General features: G+C 39.0%; 1 protein-coding gene across 1 annotated transcript in view; it reads right to left on the bottom strand.

Annotated features, from left to right (window-relative positions):
• Positions 1–218: 218 nt before the first annotated feature.
• NXPH2 (neurexophilin 2) overlaps positions 219–12,957 on the bottom strand; it is a 128,474-nt gene continuing 115,735 nt past the window's right edge. The window contains exon 2 of the mRNA XM_019973319.2: positions 219–2,730. Within this exon, the coding sequence (XP_019828878.1) occupies positions 1,987–2,730 (744 nt within the window). The 3' untranslated portion in view covers positions 219–1,986. The remainder of the gene's footprint in view (positions 2,731–12,957) is intronic.

Raw genomic sequence — 12,957 nt, 5'->3', positions numbered from 1 at the left:
GAATTCTTACCAGACACCAAGCTATGTGCCAAGTGGTTTGTATGGATTATTATTTTACTCTGCTTTATAATGTCCCTGGCCTAATTGCTCTGTTTAATATGAACATATGGAAGATCTGAACGCTCAGTTGATAATGCATACACACACGAGCACACGCACACTAAACCATTGTGAAGAAAAGAAACAAGAACAATCTTTAAAAAATCAAAAACTTAAAGTCATGTGACAGATTTAGGAAATTCTTTTTATTTACATAGAAATGTGTACACATACTTTCTCTGTACACAGGAGATCTAAGTGTATATACACATATGGTTCCCACATATTTTACAGTAAATAGTAGTTTAATCTTGTTCCTAGGTTAAAATAAAATGATGTCTCAAAGTATTTCACACCAACCACAAAATTACAAAAGCACCCGATGAACTCAGAGCAAAAATTTCAAGCCTGTATTACCACACACTAAGCCTAGTACAATTTTTACAAGAGACAAAAAACAAACACTGTGCAGGTATCACCAGGAAAAGGAAAGGACTAGAGATGCAAAATAGACGAGAGCTGTTGGCTTTTTGAACAACGTAGTAAGAGCATTTTACAGTAAGAGCATTTTGTTCTTCCTTCGGTTGTCAATCCAGTGTTTTACTTTGATATTTTACAGATAAGAAGGGGGAAAAACGTTGACAGCTATCGTAAAAGGAGTAACCATTCCATGAATCTTCCAGGTTCTAGAAACACTTTTTTTACTGGCCAGCCAGATTCTCTCTCTATGCTAATTCAAAGATCATCCACTTCTATGACACAGATGACATTTGACCCCCTCAGAGAAGATGAAGAAGAGGTGGTTATGAGGCAACATTCATTAGAAGTTATCCCAAAAGCCTAGGGAGTCATGTGTCTTGGTTATTAGCATGATAATAACTAGCATTGTTTAAATAAACTCCTTATTTCCACAATTTGATCCTTAATTTAAATAGCTAAATGCAAGGAGAACTTAATCTAACAGGCTAGAAATAATGAATACATCATCCTGGAATTTCCTCCCACTTCCAATCTTTCTCCCATTCTAGCTAGCCTAGGAAACAATTGCTTTCTCTCAATTTCAAAGTTGTTCTACACAGGTATACAAAAATCATACCACCAAATGAATAGAATTAGGTTACAGGGGGAAAACAGAGTTGTGATATTTTTGACAATCTCACATCATTGAACCTGGCAAAGTAATCTAAAAACATCCTGATCGTCATCATTGTTGAACTGACTTACAATACATCCAGATTTGCTTTTTTAATATACCAATATTACTACTCAGATGAGAATCCTAAGGATGGTGACCAACCCAAGGGTAAGTGTTTAAATCCCACTCCACTCAACTCTAGCTCAGATAATAATGTGTTTCATTCCACTGGGGCATTGTAACTTCACACATGAGTTTTGAAGCAAATTTTACCCCTTCATCTCTCATATCACTAACAGCACAGACATGGGAAAAAAGACAGCAATAAAAAAGAATTCAATGTCAGAAATGTGATTCATCTATCAAATACAATCTTTTCAGTTACTTTACTGGATCTGCTATTTTTAAGGTAACTTTCCAAAACATACTTCAAAGGCAGGCCCATTTCAAGAGCAATGTTTATCACATGCATTATTTGGTTCTTTCCTGTTCCATGTTGCTACTACCATCAACTCTTAGAGAAATAAGAATAGCTGGAGGAGTCAGCCTTAGGAGAGAGATCTTATGAGAGAGTGATGGTTTCATACACAGTTTGACTGTTTAGATTAAGGTACTTATGATCATAACAAACACATTTCAACTTTTAAGATGTTTCTTTTTCTTTTTTAAATGTGAAAACCTTATAGGGAATGAAGGTTCACTGCCAGAAACAAAAGGGATCCTTTGCCATAGAGAGCTGAGCTTGGTTCTTGGTGGTTCTATTAATAATTGAGTATATATTTATCCTTCCTTTTTATTGGCCATGTGAAGATTCAGCCAGAAGATAAGTAGGGAGTCTCGCTATGGTAATTGTAGTCAGGACAGACCTTTTGCACAAGTTTATAATCAACACTGTAAAAGGCAATGTAGATGCAAATGACCTTGAAGGGCTTGGAACACAACCAGGATACGTGGCTCTGAGTCTGCTCCTGGTAGCAGATCTTGGATGGGTCAAAATTGCACAGGGCGGTCTTCTTGGCCCGATCTGTTTTTTCATACTCAATGCGACAGTTGAAAGATTTGGATTCCTTGGTCTCCAAGGTAGACTGCGGGGAAACTTCAAACTCCACCACTTTGGAGGGGGGTACCAAGCTCACTGAAACGTTGCCCAGGCCGGTGGAATTATGTCGGAAATAAACACTGAAGGTTCCATTTCCATGGTCAACGATTTTCCCCGTGATGAGGAGGTTGAGTTTCACAGTTTTAATGTTGGAATGGAAGTCACCCCATCCAAACATTTTCTTAAATTTTCCTGTTTTCACTATTGGCCTCCTTTTAGTTCTTGCCAATGGCTCCTGAACTTCCGTGATGTTGGCCAGCCAATCCCAAAAGTTCTCCATGCTGTCCGCATAGGCCAAGTGTCCAGGCTTGGGGACTGGAGACTGTTTAACAAACAGGCGCAGAGGGTTGATGATCCGAGAGTGCACCACGTTACCCACCAGGGTCCCTGTGGCATCTTTGTCTTCCCAATCCAGTCCCTCCGTGGCATGCACCACCTTCTCACTGTCACAAAACAGCTGTTCGAAAGGAAGAAAGAAAAATATACTTTAGGTTGGGCTGTGAGTCCACACATACCAAAGCCAAAGCACTGGGGCAATTCTTGTAGTAGTATTTCGCTTCCTGCTAAATACCATTTCACATACACAGTGGGGCTCTGCAGTGTAACAAGATGACCATGTCATTCAAGCAGTATAAATCTGTGAGTACAAACATGGAAATGATGTGATTAGGAAGAGAGGACAGTTGGTTTTTTGTATACGCAGGTTCTGAATCCACTGGATTCAACCAACACTGAATTGAAATTAAAACTAAACAGAAAGTCCCAACTGCCCCCAACTCAAACACAGAAATTTCCAAAAAGCAAAACTTGAATATGTCACATTCTGGCAACTATTCACATTGTATTAGGCATTATAAATAATCTAGAGATGGTTTAAAATATACAGAAGTATGTGCATAGGCTATATGCAAATACTAAACTATCTTATATAAGGAATTTAAACATCCCTGGATTTTGGTATCCAAGGGGATCTTGAAGCCAATCCCCCATGGATACCAAGAGATGACTGCATTTCATTTTAATGGGTTGATGTGGCTTTAGTCTCTGTCTCCTAATCTTTACAATTCTATCTTCCCAGACCGGGGGATATAGTATTTTTTGGTCTCTTATTTGACAAAAACATTCAATTTGTAAGGTCTTTTTTTTTAGGTAGAAAATAACTTTAGTAAGCTGAGATTTCTACCATGGAGCTAGAAGCCATCTGAATATAAGGTATTGATAAAACTCTTAAAATATATTTGTAGATAGCAAGCATATTATTATATTCAAAAGCTTATGTCATATAATTTCATAACTTGATATAATTCAATTTTAAATTCTGTAATTAAAAGTAGCATGAATAATAATATGAAGTTCTATAAAAGATTTAGTTGAAAAAATGTAATCTCAAATTATCTGCCTTTATAGAAGCAGAAATAAACTGGAGATGTATATTTTGAATTAATTAATTGTTGATAAATACATTTTATTACAACTGAATAATACCCTGAAAGATAGAATTGCTAAGAAAGAATCATGTGCCTGTGTTTTATGGATTCCACAGTATTTTGATTCAAATCATTCCCCTTGAAACACAGCACTTTATTTGCATTTGATTTTCTTCTAATTCTCTTTGCAGTGTAAGAGTCCTCATGATTTCTAAAAATCATTTAGTTAAGTCAATATGAATTTTGAGAGACAGATTCATAATATATGAAACTGCTGCTTGGAGTGGATATTTATAGATGAATTATAAAGTCTGGAAAATAGAGGTTTCTAGTGGAAACACAGATAGCCTCTTATCTCTAATGGCACAAACCACTCTGGTAATGATTCTCTGGAAAACTGTCAGCATGATGGAAAGGATGAGAAGGAAGTGGGGCTGTTTTTATGTACTGTTTCCCCAACCCTTTCAAACTTGGTGAAATACCTGGTAAAACCAGTCTCAGATTATTACAAGAATTATTGCTTTCAATTCAGTTTTGAGGAAAAAAAAAAAAAACTGGCATAGCTTGGATTGTAAATTTTACACTTGACTCTATGGTAGAGTTTAATAATATGAGGTTATATTTTATACATTCATCAAAGTTTAAGTCCTAATAGAGTTTCATGAGAAGTGTTTTCACCTATAACTTGTCCCTGAACACTTTAGAAGAGGAATGCAAGGACTTAAATGTATGTGTGGATTTTTCTTTTTTGTTTTCTGCTTTGGTGGGGAGGGGGCACATAATATATATTGATCCCATTGATTAATTCCTGAAGGCTTTTCCCACTCATGTCTAGTATTTCCCAAAATTCTCTTCTCTAAATTACTGAGGCTTGTCAGAAGGGCAAACTGATATTCTGCACATTCTTATTGTTTTGAAAACCTGAATTCATACTCTCTATTCCTAGGGTCTCGCACATCCTGAAGTTAATACTTCTTTCTCTCTCCTGGTGTTGAAGGACTGGCATAGTCACCAGAAAAAGAGGGATCATTACTCAGGATTTCTGGCTCAAAATATTCTGGGTATTTCTGATACTGTCACTAGTTTTTTGACTTTGAACACTCTTCATTACAATATGCACAGAGCCTCATTGAGATCAACTGGTCAGACAGCCCATGGAAGTCAGTACGGGCTACAGATAGGACTTGAGGTTGCTAAGAGCTAATGCAACCTGGTCCAGGTGACTTGTCTTGTCCTCTCTCCAAGGAGACAGTCAAGGACACATGGACAGATAAGAAACCCCTTGCTGATCAAGGTCCAGTTTCTCTTTTCTGTGATTATGATTCTTGCTATTATTTGTTTTCACCTTTTTCCAATATTTCATGAGATGTGCCTTGCTTGGTCAATGTTGACAGCCTCACCTACCAATCCTGAGAATGGCCGGTACTAAAGAACTTAATTTCCTGATCTCTATTCCCCAATTTGTCCAATTTCCTACCCTCTTCCTTCACTCCTGTCTTTCTTCCTATCTTTCACAAGATAAATCCCTTTTAGCTTGCTTAAAACAAAACAAAACAAAAACAAAAAAACCCCTCAATTCTTACTCATACATAATATGCTTGTGCTCAAGTGCTTAGTCGTGTCCAACTCTTTAGAGACCCCACAGATTAACATATAGACACTAGTGACAGTGACAGTCACTCGGTCATATCCGACTCTTTCTGATCCAAAGGACTGTATCCCAGCAGGGTCCTCTGTCCATGGGATGTCCCAGGCAAGAATACTGGAGCAGGTTGCTATTTTCTACTCCAGGGGATCTTCCTGACCCAGGAATCGAACTCCTATCTCTTGGGTCTCCTGCACTGGCAGGCGGATTCTTTACCACATTCTTTACCTCTGGGCAGTGTTCCCAATTAATACTGTGTTAGTAGAATAAAGATCCATTTTCCATTCAAAAATACTTTTTTTTACACAAGTATGACAACACTCTGTACTACCAGCACCAATATGCTCTTTTTATCTTAAAATGCTTGTTTCACATTGCACATTTTTCTGAGTTTTTTCTGCTTGGGTCATTTTTCTTGATGCTTTGCCTGATTTTCTCCTTTTTCTGTTATTGAAAACCTATCAGTGTTAAACTTATTGTACAGTGACAAGTTTTCAATCATGTAGAGTCTCAGGCTAACTGATATTGGTGCATTTTAAAATACAGGATGAGTTCTATCGTGAGATGGACATTATGAGATCCTTCTCTTATCTCTAGGACTTCTGATGTGATGGTTCTGAGATGACTCAATATTTACTCAAAAATTCACTTATTAATTTTCAAAAATACTACAGATTTTCATTGTAGTAACTGATGTTGTAACAATTTGACCCAAATATAGGTAACTCACCCTAAGAAAGTGAAAAAAAGAACACAAAACTTACCAAACAGATAAATTAGAGGTAATTATTTGCTTTTAGAAACACTCTTCTATTCTTCAGGAAAGATTCTACAGATGAGGATTGAAAACGAAATTTGATTCTTAAAAAGTATATTCTAACACAATACTCTTTAGGTTCAAATCTGCTCAAGTTGCCTTTGATTTAAGGTTTGCCTATGTAAAAATAATGCAATTTAACTCTTAAGCACAGATCTATAATTGTTCTCTGTTTCAGTGAAAACTGTCATTGAGGATTCCTTAGATAAAAAGTAGATGTATGCATCTTTTACTTTTTTTGCTTTACTATTAAACAAATTGAGAAAAGCTGGGTAATGGCAACCCACTCCAATATTCTTGCCTGGAAAATCCCATGGATGGAGAAACCCAGTAGGTTACAGTCCATGGGGTCGCAAAGAGTCAGACACGACTGAGTGACTTCACTTCACTTCTTCAACTTATTTATTACTCTAAAATGTATGGACAGTTCTTACAAGTACTGATTTCCAAATCTAAACTCAAATTTCAAAAAGCTATTTGATGATGATATATATAGGTAGAAGAGTATAATTAAAAAAACAAATATATGTCTAGTTGTCTTAAAAAGCTGCTAGTTGTACCTCTTCTCCCAACTTTCTCTCCCTGTGGTATAACTTGTTCAGTCTTCTCCCTAGAATGCTGCTTAAATGCGGGCATCACTACTGAGAAGACACCCTCTCCTAAACAGGTCTACATAGATAGTTGTGTGACCCAAGTTCCCAAGGCTGATGCTTAACCTCAAAAGACCTACTCAGGGATGACTGGGGTTTGAATGAACCACAACCCCATACACACTCATCCAATATACTCCTAATATGGAAGCAGCATGGTGGAAAAAGCATAGGATTTGCTGCCTGATGACCTCATTGTCCCTTGACATGAGCCCCAATTTTCACACCTATGCCTCCTTTGTTGGTTGATTGTAAGGACTAAATTTAAAAAATGGATGGAAATTACTGAGCCCAACCTCTGGCAAAAGGCACTCAGAGACTGATGGGTCTTACATTATCCAATGGATAGTTCCATGCCTCCTATTCAAAAATTGTCTTCAAAAGATGATATGGATTCTCAGGTCTCCAAGGAACTGATTAGTGATCAATCAAGCAACTTGTTCAATGCCATAGGATAAGTTAATGAGTAGAAATCAACCCTAGAGCATCAATCAAATGCTTCTTCGTGTTCCAGTCTCACTGACATCTGAGTCATATCCAGATCACAGGGACAGGTGAGCATTCTTTGCTAATAAAATGTGTTTGTGGATCTTTGATTTCAGCCTACCAAATGAGTCAGCAAAGGATCTGAAAGTGCAAAGTGTCTGGCAGAACGCTCATTCCTCTGTAGACAATTTCAGTGATATGACATGCTGGGAGAGGACTGAAGTGGATCTGAACCTGTTGGCAAACCAGTCTGTTCAAGGCAAGGTTGTTAGATGTTATCTGCAAAACACAAGGCTGTATCCCCCATTGCTTTTGTACTTTCGGGGGTTCTCTATGCTACTATCAATATCACTGCTGTCTTTTGTCCCATCATATTACAATAATAATGCAAAAACATTTAACTGCTTGCACGAAATGGAGTTTAAAAAAGGGAGAAAAAGAGGAATTTCTGTGCTTTATCTGTTTGAACATTCCCTGATTTCAACACATTTATCAAAGCTTAAGTAATTTATGTCTTGGCAGGGTGTATCAATTTCACAAAGCACACACATTAGCTAGATACAATGATATCATATTAGCTTTTTCTGCATCTTACAGAGGAGCTCAAAAAGATTAATAAAAGCTCAAACCTTCATCAATTAAATGAAGCAGGTGGAAGGAAGGAAGTAAAGGAGGAAGACTGTATTTCATTTCATTTCTTTTGTTTTTAGGGAGAAAAAAAAGCTGACAGGTTCAAATCATTCATCATAACAAGCTGGAGTTGAATTTCACTGATAATTAAATGCATTTTTTTCCCCAAGAGACAGAGAAGCTGCAGTGAATTTTATAGTAGCAGATGTGAGAACTGTCACAAATTATGGAAATAATTTATAAACTAAAAAGCATCTTTCTCTGCAAATACTATATCAGAAGATCTTTTAAAAGTATATCTGTTATGTATTTTTCAGGAAAACATTTTACATTAGACTAGTTTTAGTTTGGAGAAGGCGATGGCACCCCACTCTAGTACTCTTGCCTGGAGAATCCCAGGGACGGGGGAGCCTGGTGGGCTGCCGTCTATGGGGTCGCATAGAGTCGCACATGACTGAAGCGACTTAGCAGCAGCAGCAGCAGCAGTTTTAGTTTACTGGACAGTTGTGTGGTACAGAGTTATAATGTATCCTGTACCTAGTTTCCTATATTATTAACATCTTATATATCTTACACGTGTTACAACTAAAGATCTAACACATGCGCTCATGCTCACTCACTCCAGTCGTGTCTGACTTTGTGACCCTATGGATGGTGGCCCGCCAGACTCTCAGTCCATGGGATTTTCCAGGCAAGGAGGCTGGAGTGGGCTGCCTTGCTCTCCTCCAGGGGATCTTCTGACCCAGGGATCAAACCTGTGTCTTATGTCTCCTGCATTGGCAGGCAGGTTCTTTACCACTAGTGTGACCTGAGAAGCCCAAAGATCCAATACTTACACCTTATTATTAACTAAAGTCCATGCTTTATTCAGATTTCCTTCATTTTTCCTTAATGTCCTTTATATGTTCCAAGATCCCATCTAGGATCCCACATTATATTTGATCATCATGAACTGTTAAGCTTGTTTTGGCCGTGACCATTTCTCAGTTGTTCCTTGTTTTTGGTGACCTTGAACATTTCAAGGAGCACTGGCTAGGCCTTTCAGTTTGAGTTTGTCTGATGTCTTTCTGATGATTAGAGTAGGCTTTGAGGAGGAAGAACACAGAAGTAAGGTGTCATTTTCATCCCTTCATCGAAAGGGTACGCTCTAGCAACAAGACTTAATCACTATTGATGTTAACCTCTGATTTAGGCAGAGAAGATCTTTTTAAGTTTCACTTACAGAATTCTCACAAGGCTTGTACATTTTTGTTACCATAAGCTTAGTCTAATTTACATTTAATTCAGTGGGACTTGGTTTAGGATTGATTTTTTGTTTTTAAAGTCAGGAATTCAAGCATTTCAATTTATAAGTCTTTACTGCATCACTGAATTCTCTCAAGTAACCTCAGAGTTGCTTAGGAATTCCTATACTATTTATTTATTTATTTTTTAAAATATAAATTTATTTATTTTAATTGGAGGCTAATTACTTTACAATATTGTAGTGGTTTTGCCATACATCAACATGAATCCGCCACAGGTGTACACGTTTCCCATCCTGAACCTCCCTCCACCTCCCTCCCCATACCATCCCTCTGGGTTATCCCAGTGCACCAGCCCCAAGCATCCTGTATCCTGCATTGAACCTGGACTCGCGATTCATTTCATATATGATATTATACATGTTTCAATGCCATTCTCCCAAATCATCCCACCCTCTCCCTCTCCCACAGAGTCCAAAAGACTGTTCTATACATCTGGGTCTCTTTTGCTGTCTCGCACACAGGTTATCATTACTATAACAGTAGTTACTTTCTAAACTATTTATACATTATTCTAGCACTATTACGTGCTATAAGTATGTCTGTCATCATCAATTATTATTGTTGTTATTTCACATTCATTTAGTATTTATTTCTTAAAAATGGTGCTCATTTAGATAATTGATAATTCAATAAAGAAGAGCTTCAGTTCAGTTCAGTTCAGTTGCTCAGTCATGTCCGACTCTTTGTGACCCCATGAATCGCAGTACACCAGGCCTCCCTGTCCATCACCATCTCCTGGAGTTCACTCAAACTCTTGTCCATCGATTCGGTGATGCCATCCAGCCATCTCATCCTCTGTGGTCCCCTTTTCCTCGTGACCCCAATCCCTCCCAGGATCAGAGTCTTTTCCAATGGGTCAACTCTTCGCATGAGGTGGCCAAAGTACTGGAATTTCAGCTTTAGCATCATGCCTTACAAATAGTTATGAAAAGAAGAGAAGCAAAAAGCAAAGGAGAAAAGGAAAGACATAAGCATCTGAATGCAGAGTTCCAAAGAATAGCAAGAAGAGATAAGAAAGCCTTCCTACGCAATCAGTGCAAAGAAATAGAGGAAAACAACAGAATGGGAAAGACTAGAGATCTCTTCAAGAAAATTAGAGATACCAAGGGAACATTTCATGCAAAGATGGGCTCGATAAAGGACAGAAATGGTATGGACCTAACAGAAGCAGAAGATATTAAGAAGAGATGGCAAGAATACACAGAAGAACTGTACAAAAAAGATCTTCACGACCCAGATAATCACGATGGTGTGATCACTCACCCAGAGCCAGACATCCTGGAATGTGAAGTCAAGTGGGCCTTAGAAAGCATCACTATGAACAAAGCTAGTGGAGTGATGGAATTCCAGTGGAGCTATTTCTAAAGAAGTGCTTAGTCTTTAAATATCTCACATGGAGTTGGAATTACCTGCTTAATGTATTAGATTCAGATATTCTTCTCAGTTTTGGATCAGGTCTATTGTACTTGACTCTATACATCCAATGAGTCAGTATCAACATTTACATGGGGCTTTCTTTGCAGGTCTGTTTACCAAGTGAATGAAGCTAAGGAAAGTCTCACAAAGCAGTGTTCTACCTTCACAGTAAGCTGTGTGCTGTGGGGCCATGACCATTACTAGGGTTCCCTTGGGATTGGAGACAGTCAGACTTTTGCCATAATTATGGGGTAATCATCTTCTACATGGGCTTCCCAGGTGGTGCAGTGGTAAAATCTGCCTGTGAATGCAGGACATGCAAGAGAAACAGGTTCGATTCCTGGGGTGGGAAGATCCCCTCGAGTAGGAAATGGCAATCCATTCCAGTATTCTTGCTGGGATAATCCTATGGTCAGAGATGTGGGCTACAGTCCATGGGGTCATAAAGACTCAGACATGACTGAGCATGCATGCTATGCTATGCTACATCTATATATCCATCACTGTGATAGCTTTGCTTCTTCTCTGTTGCTGCATGTGGGGATGGGTCCTAAACTGCATGTGGTGGGGTGTGGGGGTGGGGAGAAAAGGAGGAGGAGATGATTTGTCTACACCTATGAGTAATACAAAGGAAGTGAAGGGCATTTAAAATGTGAGCTTCAGTTCAGTTCAGTTGAGTCGCTCAGTCGTGGACTCTTTGCGACCCCATGAATTGAAGCATGGCAGGCCTCCCTGTCCATCACCAACCCTCGGAGTTCACTCAGTCTCACGTCCATCGAGTCAGTGATGCCATCCAGCCATCTCATCCTCTGTCGTCCCCTTCTCCTCCTGCCCCCAATCCCTCCCAGCATCAGAGTCTTTTCCAATGAGTCAACTCTTCGCATGAGGTGGCCAAAGTACTGGAGTTTCAGCTTTAGCATCATTCCCTCCAAAGAAATCCAGGGGCTGATCTCCTTCAGAATGGACTGGTTGGATCTCCTTGCAGTCCAAGGGACTCTCAAGAGTCTTCTCCAACACCACAGTTCAAAAGCTTCAATTCTTCGGCGCTCAGTTTTGTTCACAGTCCAACTCTCACATCCATACATGACCACTGGAAAAACCATAGCCTTGACTAGACGGACCTTTGTTGGCAGTAATGTCTCTGCTTTTCAATATGCTTTGGTCATAACTTTTCTTCCAAGGAGTAAGCGTCTTTTAATTTCATGGCTGCAATCACTATCTGAAGTGATTTTGGAGGCCCCCAAAATAAAGTCTGACACTGTTTCCACTGTTTCCCCATCTATTTCCCATGAAGTGATGGGACCAGATACCATGATCTTCGTTTTCTGAATGTTGAGTTTTAAGCCAACTTTTCCGCTCTCCTCTTTCACCTTCATCAAGAGGCTTTTGAGTTCCTCTTCACTTTCTGACATAAGGGTGGTGTCATCTGCATATCTGAGGTTATTGATATTTCTCTTGGCAATCTTTATTCCAGCTTGTGCTTCTTCCAGCCCAGCGTTTCTCATGATGTACTCTGCATAGAAGTTAAATAAGCAGGGTGACAATATACAGCCTTGACCTATTCCTTTTCCTATTTGGAACCAGTCTGTTGTTCCATGTCCAGTTCTAACTGTTGCTTCCTGACCTGCACACAGGTTTCTCAAGAGGCAGGTCAGGTGGTCTGGTATTCCCATCTCTTTCAGAATTTTCCACAGTTTATTGTGATCCACACAGTCAAAGGCTTTGGCATAGTCAATAAAGCAGAAATAGATGTTTTTCTGCAACTCTCTTGCTTTTTTGATGATCCAACAGAAGTTGGCAATTTGGTCTCTGGTTCCTCTGTCTTTTCTAAAACCAGCTTGAACATCTGGAAGTTCATGCTTCACGTACTGCTGAAGCCTGGCTTGGAGAATTTTGAGCATTACTTTACTAGCATGTGAGATGAGTACAATTGTGCTGTAGTTTGAGCATTCTTTGGCATTGCCTTTCTTTGGGATTGGAATGAAAACTGACCTTTTCTAGTCCTGTGGCCACTGCTGAGTTTTCTAAATTTGCTGGCATATTGAGTGCAGCACTTTCAGAGCATCATCTTTCAGGATTTGAAATAGCTCAACTGGAATTCCCTCACCTCCACTAGCTTTGTGAGCTTATGGGGTTCAAATCCAGTTCAATGTACAGCGTGCCATTATCAGTTCAGGATACTCTATCCTACTGCAGTCCCAACAGGGGGTGTTTTTTATTATTTGAAGAAACACCTGTGGATGAAATAAGAAAACCAGTCTTGCTGTTCTAGTCCAGGGTTTATCAATTCTAACTGACACATTTTA

The sequence above is a fragment of the Bos indicus genome, chromosome 2 (assembly GCF_029378745.1).
Source record: "Bos indicus isolate NIAB-ARS_2022 breed Sahiwal x Tharparkar chromosome 2, NIAB-ARS_B.indTharparkar_mat_pri_1.0, whole genome shotgun sequence".
NCBI classification, from domain to species: Eukaryota; Metazoa; Chordata; class Mammalia; order Artiodactyla; family Bovidae; genus Bos; species Bos indicus.
The sequence above is the reverse complement of the archived record's forward strand: the minus strand, read 5'-3'. Positions and strand labels throughout refer to the sequence as shown.